The sequence below is a fragment of the Pteropus vampyrus genome, unplaced genomic scaffold, assembly GCF_000151845.1.
Source record: "Pteropus vampyrus isolate Shadow unplaced genomic scaffold, Pvam_2.0 Scaffold83, whole genome shotgun sequence".
Lineage (NCBI taxonomy): Eukaryota > Metazoa > Chordata > Mammalia > Chiroptera > Pteropodidae > Pteropus > Pteropus vampyrus.
The window spans coordinates 4634581-4644720 of NW_011888864.1; the positions used below are offsets into that span (position 1 = coordinate 4634581).

General features: G+C 32.6%; 1 protein-coding gene across 7 annotated transcripts in view; it reads left to right on the plus strand.

Moving 5' to 3' along the window:
* FGF14 (fibroblast growth factor 14) overlaps positions 1-10140 on the plus strand; it is a 580805-nt gene that overhangs the window by 446265 nt on the left and 124400 nt on the right. For 6 of the 7 annotated variants that reach the window (XM_023532434.1, XM_023532435.1, XM_023532436.1 and 3 more), the window contains one exon: positions 8681-8791. The exons of the other annotated variant lie outside the window; for it this stretch is intronic. In XM_023532434.1, coding sequence (XP_023388202.1) covers positions 8681-8791 — 111 coding nt within the window. The remainder of the gene's footprint in view (positions 1-8680; positions 8792-10140) is intronic. 7 annotated transcript variants of the gene reach the window in all.

The window sequence follows — 10140 nt, forward strand, 5'->3', positions numbered from 1 at the left end:
TTGAATTTTACCTTGTTGGATGCTCAATGTTTTTGTATTCCTACAAATATTCTTGAGCTTATTCTGGGATGCAGTCAGCTTACTTGAAAATAGTATATGTACCCTATTTAGTTCTTCTTTCAGAATTCGTTAGGTGAGACTAAAGCACTGATCAAACGAAGACTAATTTCCCCCCACTACTGAGGTGAGACCCTTATTTGTACTCTCTTCCGTGCCCCATGAATTATGAATTTTTCCAGTCTTACTAATGGGAATAGGTACTATTCCTGTACCTGTTTGTGTCTGAGCCAGTGCCAACTCTAACCTCCAATCTTCTCAGATGGTTTTCCCCAGCCTGGAGTGGTTTTCTCATATACAATTGCTGATCAGTACACAGCTGAATACTCGATGAAACCTGCTGCAGATCTTGGAAATTCTCTGTCTCTACAACTCTGTCTCTTCTCTAGTCCTCTGTATACTTCCTACCTTGGTTGCCTGGGACTCAGCTCCATATCCTCAATTCAGAGAGGCCACTGGGGTTCCTGCCTTTGACCATGCCCTGGAATCTCTCTCAAGGCTTTAAACTTAGCCAATAGTAGGGCTCACCTTATTTCTTTCTCATTTTTCAGAGACAACTGTTATTTATTTCCTGATTCCCAGTGTCCTGCAAAATTCAATTTGCCAATTTTTTTATTGTTTCATGTTAGAGGGACCTTCTGGGCTCTGTTACTCTACCTTTGTCAGAAGTAGAAGTCACTTAGGCTTTTAAAGAATGTTTGCATAATTATTAAGCTCTCTCAGATTAAGGCATATGACTCATGTAACATTCATATTATTTTCAGTAATAATTCCAGCATTAAAATTTTGTTCATTATGGTAGTGTATAACTACGAAATATTAGGAAATGTTATTAAGTCTTTTGGTCCTTTGTTCTTCAAGCCATTTAGTTACATTTGATTAGCCTCAAACTTTATGAACATAATGAAAAGCATGGTTAATATTTATAATATACAATTATATTTTGTATTATAGTAAGTATAAAGTAGGTTTTGTGTTGAGCAGTAAGAAGTGAAAGGAATGTCTATTAAAATTAAAGGATGTAGTTTTGGCCACTTACATGGTAAAGTAAAACTTTTTTTTCTTTCCTCTTTGCTGTTCATTGGTTGTGTGTGTGTGTACATGTGTTTTCTTTATTGTGACAAGGTATCACAAGTTAAATACAAAACTTGTGAGTGTTTCAAGATGATACAATTTCCTTCAGAATCAGTTATTGCAAAGGAAGTCTGCAGCAGTTATTGCCATAATGTTTTTTTTTAAATTTGAAAAATACTATAATAAAGATATAAAAAGGTTGTTATTAAACATTTAGAAATTGGATGAAAAATCATGGAAATCTGGTTATTTAACATATTTAGTTATATGTGCTTATTGCAAATATATTACTGAGATTTTGAACACTTCTTTGAGTTTCTTATCTGAAAATGGCATTAGGAACACAAATACCAAAATGTATATCTAGAGTTAAAAAATAATGATATTTAGATAGTAATTACAAGAAAGTACCTCAGATTCCACTCTTTCTATGACAATAACATTTGAAAATTTAAGTGAAATATTTAGTGACTTACTTAGCAATCTAGAAAATACTTTTTAAGTGAAATGCTTAGCGATTTACTTAGCAATCTAAATGCTTTTTGTCAGCTTGCAGCATGCTCCTTCCTAATATTCATGCTAATATGAAAAACGAGATATAAAATGTCTTCAAAATAATATCATTTCTTTTAGTATTTGGTGTCACTGACATATTAATGAGAAATTTAACATGAATAATGTGCTCATATTTGTAAGTGTAGCAGATACCACAGAGAACGACACATCAGCACACTGAATGACACAGAGCATACCACTTCTCTGCATATGCACTTACGTGTTCTGGCAAGGAGCACAGTCTATTATCAGGAAAGCTTTTTCTAGATATAATAATAATAATGGGTTAACTTGGATCCTGTGTGTTGTCACTGAAGGACACGTATTTTTCTTACTTAAATATTCACGAGAATGTTGTATATTATTTTTTGCAATTATATAATTATAATTACAACTTAATTTAAAAAATATTTAGTTAAAATTTAGGTGGAATAAATTAGCGGTTCAAAGCACACAATGTTTTATGATATAATTATTCATCTTTGTAAGTGATGAATAAATAAGGTAGAACAATAGATCCAAAATTTTGTCCATTTTATTGTCCAGTTCTGGATTATGTTGGGACTATGGATATTCTAAAGTTTCTTTAATATGTTAGAATGTAGCAATTAAAGAACTTTTTCGGAAAATAGTATTGGAAAGGGGTGCTTTTCTGAGTCCGAAGATTTGTTTTTTTCTGGAGCTTGTAGACCCTGAATACATATTTAAAAAGCTAGAGAGAGTTCATCCCGTGCTAGGAATCCCCAGATTCCAGTCTCCAAGGTGTGCTACTCCTTGGAACATATATTAAGTCATATATTAAGTCATATATTAATACATTAATATATTTAATCATATATTACGCAGAATCTTTACTTCCTGCCTTCCTTTTAATGATCTCAGATGTTTTCCCCAAGAAGATGCTTTACCCACTGTTTTTTCTTAATATACTTTACCTACAGGGACTCTTTAGCTAAAATAGAAGAAAAGTTAAAAAGTATTGCATTTCCATTTCAAAGCCCACATTTCTCTTTATCTCAAGCATGCTCTCCTCTCCAATTCTTAAATGAGATACAAAAAAGAAATTCATTTTGCCTTGAATGCAGTTTAGGGCTTACATACAAATTCTTTTCAGAACTAAATGAATTTAGTTCAGTTAATATTTGTTAAGAATCTGCTCTGTACAAAGCATAGTAACAGGCTATTTTCAATAATATATGCTGCAAATTGTCAAGGGACTTATAATGTATTTGCAGAGCAGAAAGATGTGTAAACCCAATAATTAGCACATGATTAATTGTCATAAAACCATATTACAGTTTCTGCCCTTCTCCCCTTACTAGACAGTAAGCTACTTGAGGATGAGAACGGTTTTCTTTGTTTGTTTGTTTGTTTGTTTGTTTGTTTTTAATGCAAGATTCTAAAGATTCTATCCTTAGTGCCTACAGGCATAGGGTTCTGGTAGATAAAGGTGGAGAGGCTTTCTAGGTTGTAGAATCAGCAGTTAAAATTAACAGATGTGATAGATAATGCATTGCATTGAAGTGGTTGGGGTTAGGCAACCATTTTAAACAGCTGAACTATTTCCTAGACAGATGAAACTCTTGAGGTAGCATGGGTCAATTCTTGGAAGAAACTGAATTTCATCCTAAGGAATTAACAAAAACGATATAGCAAATTTTCAGATACTTTTAGTTTCATTTATCATTTTCCTTAGTGCTCCAACCCAGCCTTTATTTCTCAGCCTTTGGAAGAGTTCCTGGGCATGGTTTATTTTTATGATTGAATTATATGATAATTTATGGCTTTTGGAAAATTATTCATAATACTATTTTCTGCTACTAGGAGTGCCAAAATCTAATTAGATCTACCACAAAAATGTATATTCCAAAAGTTACTTTTTACCCTGTAAAAACTATGTGATTTTTCCATAGGTTATAGAGAAATGACATTTGAGAACTTATGCTGGTGATCAATTAGTACCAAGATTTATATGTCAATAAGTACAGTGTGTGTGATTTAATATGTACATGCCAATATTGGACATTTTTCAATTTAAATAATGATTTAAACTGTATACATTATTCTATGGGTTACCTTAATTTCTCTTTTGTCAGTTTGCACATTGGATGAAAACAATTTGTGACAGTGATTGATTTAAATGAACTCACTTCTGGGAGAGTGATTGTTCTAATTAAAAATGTTGGGTATTTTTTTCTCTATATCTGAAGGCAGTTGGACTAATTTGCATTTCTTTCAGTTCTGAGTGTTGAGGCTAATATATTATGAAACATCTTTTTTTTCCCTTGATTTTCATGCACACTAGCTTTCATTATTTCTCTTTTAATTACTATCAGAGAGGTTCACAGAAGCAGTATCCTCAAAACATTTTTAGTGAAATGTTCAGGTACAGGAAGTAGAAAATAAAAGACAAAACAGAAAAGAAAAGAGAATCAAGACAGACTAAGTTTTCTTATTTTCTTAAACAGAGTAGATATATTAAATGTGTAAGTGTTTTGGACGAAATTAAAGAACTCTAGCAATTTTATGAATTGAAAAATATTTCTCATTTTTTACATGTCTAACTCAAATATAAGTATGGAACTTTAGATATTTATTTACTTTTCAATTATTAATTGAAAGTGCTAGTTATAAAAGTTTGGGATATGTCAATATATTGGCTATAAAATTTTTGTTCTAATAGGGTTTATATTTAACATTCATTAGAAGAATGTCACCAGACCTTTTCATCGCATCAGTTTAATGAAAAAAATGAGAATGTACCTCAATATAAGTTTGATTTACACTTGTAATATTTTCACCGTTTTATATGTTAAGGCATAATATTAATTTAGGATGATGTTCTATTTTTATCATTGTAGTTTTTCAGATTGTCTTCTTAACATTTTCAAACTCTTTTGGCTGACTTCATGTTAGATCTGAATGGATCATCATTGTTTTGTTACTTATTTGTGTACTTGTTTTTAACCACATAATCCATGCAGAAGGTATCTTATGTATAAAGATGTCATCTTTGCTACATTCTTGGTGTTATCTCCCACCCTGCCCCCAGTATCACCTTTAATCCATGCTATCATTGTGGGATAATTTTTCCCTGAACTATCCTAACTTTAATTAAACTACCATAACTTATATGTCTACTTAACCAGGAGCACATCAACTTCAACATATTGCAGAGCACTCATTGAGAACAGGGACTGAGAACCAGTGTCAGTGTGTCAGCCCCTCAAAAATTACAGGATGCCCCAACCTGCCTCAGGAACTTTATGAGCCTGATGTGCCTTGTGACTCTGAAGACTCTAATGTGAATTTGTATTAAATATTAACAAAGCTTAACTTTTTCTCATTTTTGGAGATAATAAACAAACAGGAAGTTCTAATACTGGGTCTTCACAGAATGCAAGGCATTGCCTTGCACTCCTCTTGGGAGAGAGACACCCACTTTCAACTCTTGCTTTGGAGCCACGTGCTTTTATTGTAGCTGCCCAGTGTGGACCCTGTCCATTCTGGTATTTGTGTGAGATTTTCTTGGTCCCTTTGCGTGAACTTTTCTCTCCCAGAGTCATGAAATAACACATGTAAGTGAAATATTCATCACATGTTAGACTGAAGTTGGGACTTACGGTAGAATGAGAAAATGAAGAATTATATCCTTCTGTACACAGTAGATCTAGAAGGTTAGTTATACCTTTGCTTTGCCTAACTACCATAACTGATGTGGTTGTTTTGTCAGTAAAATTGTTTTTGTTTTATTTTGTTTTGTTTTTGCTATTATTATTTGGTTGCATACTTTTGGCTTTGGGGCAAAAGTTTCTTCTTTTCCTTTGTTTTAATTTATCGAAAGAATGATCTTAAGCTATAAATAGCCATATTGCATAATGGACAATTTTATAAATCATAAAATATCAGTGAAGGTTTCATGATTATGACTATGCACAAAAAGAAACTAATAAATGGAATCTTCAAAAATTTAGGGTAACCAGTTAATTTACAATTGTAATATGCTCTTTAGGTTATTTTCATATATGTATGAGATATTATTTACTCATTTCTTGTCAAAAGGCATAAGTAGATTTCTACTAAAATTTCTGCATTTTCATTACAAATCAGCGTGCCATCATTATAGGAAATTGTGCAAATGAAATGTTGAAAAATAAATGTTCCAATAACAATCAAAATATGGTTATATTCAACATTTTGGTGTCTTCTCTCTCATGTATTTTTTCCTATGGATAGTATTTTTTTACATAGGCATGTTCATTTTATATACACATATGTATATAATATACAAAACTTTTTAATGCCGAGGACTTATTTTTAAGTAAGAAGTCTGGAAAGTAAAATTACTTGGTCAAAAATCGTGGACATTTTTAAGGCTTTATTGTGATCACCATCTTGGTTTTCATATTGTTCCAGTTTTCACCCCTACCAGCAATATATAGAATTACTGGATAAATTATACCCTTGTCAGTAGTCATCCAAGAAATATATATTGCACAGCTCCTATTCATCTAGACCCTGGATATGTAATGGTGTGCAATATCAAACATTTCAATTTTCTTCATGAACCTTATCATCCAGTTTGGAGACAGACATCAATCATAATTTCACAAACTGGAATTAAAGTCATGAATTATGAAGCAAAATATTAACATTTGTTTAATTTCAGTGGTGGAGGCATGGGTGTAGGTTGCATTGTTTTCTGTATCTTATAATGTATTAAAAACATTTTAAAATGAAGTAATTTTGATGTTTAAAAAATAAGGTACATCTATAAAGAATTCTGCCATAAAAGCCTTCAAAGGAGGAATCAGACCTTTTCTGAAAGTGCCCCAGAGGAAGCATTGATGGAACTGACTTTGGGAAGGAGGAAAGAAGTTAATTACGCAAAGATATGTATATATGCGTGTCTGTGCACAGATGTGCAAGGGAGCATCTTAATGCAGGTGGGCGTATTTGAGAAAGATAAGTGTAAAGGAACAGGATAAATGTGGGAGATTATGGAATATTTGTAGGCAGCCCACAGTGACCCAGGCTGAGCTCTGAGGGGGTAGCGTGGGAGCAATAGAAAACAAGGTCAGGCAGATCAGATGGGGCCCCACTGCTGCCGGATATAATTCAGTGAGTAATTCAGCCAGCAGCAAACTGTTGCTACACATTTCCAGATCTGATGGATTGGAACAGGCACACCACAGGTGGGAAGACCACCTGAGAGAAGGCACTGAGGGGCCGAACTGCTGCTGGTAGTGAAAATAGAGAAAGGGAAAAGAATGAGGGAGATTGTGAAGGCAGCATCAGTAGGAACTGGGCAACTCATTTAGTCGAATAAAAAAGGCAAGCGTGGTGTTGATCTTAGAAGACTGATACTGTTCACATAAGTAGTCAGGACAGGGTAGAAATGTCTTTTGGCTGGAGTTGGTGGAGAGGGGAGAATTGAAGTGAGAATTATACTGGACAAATTTAAACTTACATATTAATTTTGCAGTTTGGGTGAAGGTTTCATGGGTAGAGATTTTTTGGAAATCCAGTGAGGTGAATCTTAGAAAGACTTTCAAGAACGTTGACACAATTCTAATAACCACTAGGTGTTCGATTTTATAATCCTAGTCTTCCCAAATCATCTATATTCTGATATGTTTAGTCACAGAGATGTGATGTTGTGGTGTTCACGCATTATTTTACAGGTTTTCTTCAATATTATACTATCTTTGAAGCAAATCTGTATACTGTGGAGTCATTATTAGTTATATCAGATATACATAGAAACAGATATTGACATTCATTTTAATTTCTTGAGGACTGAACAAAAGGCTAAGGATATTCTAGTTTTGAATAGCTTTTTTCATTTGTTTTTGTTTTCGCTAGTGTGTTTTTTTGTGTGTGTTTACCTGGTCGCAAGTCCACAATTTTTGTATCGATTACAATCTAGATGCTAGGTTTCATCATTCTGTGACATCCTGTTGTTTTGATGGCATGATCGCATTTGGGTGTCCCATTCAGCAATTGTGGAGATGCCAGTTGCCATAGTGAGTATTATGGTATCTCATATCAAATCTAGGCATGAGTTGGGGATGGCCTTTGAAAAGCCACATGCAAATATTTATTTTCAAAGGTACAGCTGCCTCTTTCTGAAGCACTGGATCATTGGAGTGGTTACCTTTTCAATGACACATCAGATGAAAAGTCTGTTACTATGTAATTCCTTTTTGTTTCAATAAACTGCCACTGTCCTCTACTTCAAGCTCTTTTGGATAAGAATAAAAATCCATAGTATATAATTTTATCCTTCTTTTTTAGTTATATAAATGAGTAGAATTATCTACATTTGTCTAATTTGTCCAGATTATGGCTGCAGAGCTAACCTTACAGAAGCTGATTTTCTGATTTTCCTGTGGATCCCTCATAAGTACCAAAGATGCCTCCATGCAAGTTAGGGTGACCCTTTAGGCGTCAAGGAAACATTCTTCATATTAGGATTTTTTCTAAGAACATGTATTGAAATGTTAACATGATTTTTTTTTTAATACAGGTTTTTCACAATTGGGGATTACTTGTTAAATTAAGTTAAAAAATCATTAAAAATCCTTTAACAACGTTCATTTGAAGCAGAAGTTTTGTAAAACTCTTGTACTGCCATTCTGAATGATGTTAGCTTAACCTAGTAAACGAATTTGTTTAAGACTTAACTAATAATTAAACTAATAGATTAAGTAATCTAATCATTTTAACTAATAATTTAAATACACACAGATTAGTTTTATAAAATGACCTTTTTCCTGCAGCTGACAAATGCAGCTTATGACTGCATTTTCTTCACCTTCTATGACTAGTATACTCCAGGTTTGATAAGTACAGGGAAATCAACGCAAAATAAAAGGTGCTACTTTTATAAAATCCCCTCTTATTTCTGAAAAAGAAAGAGAAGAAACAGAAAATAAAAAAGAAATTATTGTGACACATCATGAGGCTTATGATAACTATGTTTGCCTTTCAGATCCCCAGCTCAAGGGCATAGTGACCAGGTTATATTGCAGGCAAGGCTACTACTTGCAAATGCACCCCGATGGAGCTCTCGATGGAACCAAGGATGACAGCACTAATTCTAGTAAGTGACAACCTGAGGCCACCAATTAACACAGTTGGTAGAAGATACTCTGCTACTTAAATGACTTTTTAAAATATATTTGCAAATATTTGGTTATGTTGGCTCATTTTTACAATGTTACATACTAGAATGCCATTTACAATTTACTTGGACCACACGGATGAAAATATTAATAGAGTAACAAAAGAAACCTGTTACTTTAAAATAATTATAAATTCATATTTTCAATTTTTTTCAAACAATTGTCAGATCCAGACTATTATTGTTACTTTTAATCTCATTATCATAAAAGTCGAGTAAGTATACTAGAGCATTCAGATGAAAGTTGATTACATGTTTACTTTGGAAGTATTATTTTTATCAGGCCTGTAGCTTCTTAATGATAATTATGGAAACTAAAGAGCTATAAAGATTAGTTGTTTCAAATAATAGAAATTTAATTTTTCAAATTTTTGGCATTCAACAAGAGAATACCTATATTTATTGGGAACATATCAAAGCTATTTGCCTCTAAATACATTATATATGTTTTTAATTACTTTATAGAACCGAGTCTGTGATAACATTTTATTCTTAAAAAGCCACCCTCCTTCCATTGTGCTGTCTGTCTTCATTTTACTATTTCTTTGTATGTAATTTTTCTTTTTTTTTTCATTCTGGTATCTCTCTTTATTCAATTGTCTGTGTTTTCCTTTCCCATTTTCTGTTTATATTGGCATGTGATTTCTTTTAATTTAGCACATCAGCTCTAAAATAGACACACTTTCTATTGCTCGAGAGTTAGCGAAAAGCAAAACTCGATTTTATTGGAATTTCATTTCATGAAAAAGAAAGGAGGATTTGAATGCATGTAACCAAGTTATAGGCATTTCCTGTTTTAAACTGTAGTAATCAAATTTTCAGTAACTGATTCTGATAGCAGCTAATAATATGAAATAGACTATTTATGCATTTGGTGTTGCTATGTAAATATTAGTATTTTTCCAGCCATCATGTTTATTTTTAAACTTGGGCATTATTTTTTATTTTTCTTTCAACTTTTAATTTTTCTTGATTTATCTATATTTTTCTCCTTTTCGATTTTAGTCTTTTTCTCTTGTACGTATTATGTTATCTTTTTGTACTTTTAAACTTTTCCCTATCATATTTGTTCATTGGTTTATTTTTGTTTTATTTCCTCTTTGATTTAAGAAAAGAGATTTTAAAGCAGTTCAGACACAGGGAAGAAAGAGGAAGTATTTTTATTATAAGACCAATGTCATTGTTTACTTGTTGGGATTTCAATATTAGCTTGAACCTTTTAAAATTATCAGTTCTTAACCATATTTGACCTATAAAAGATGTCAGGT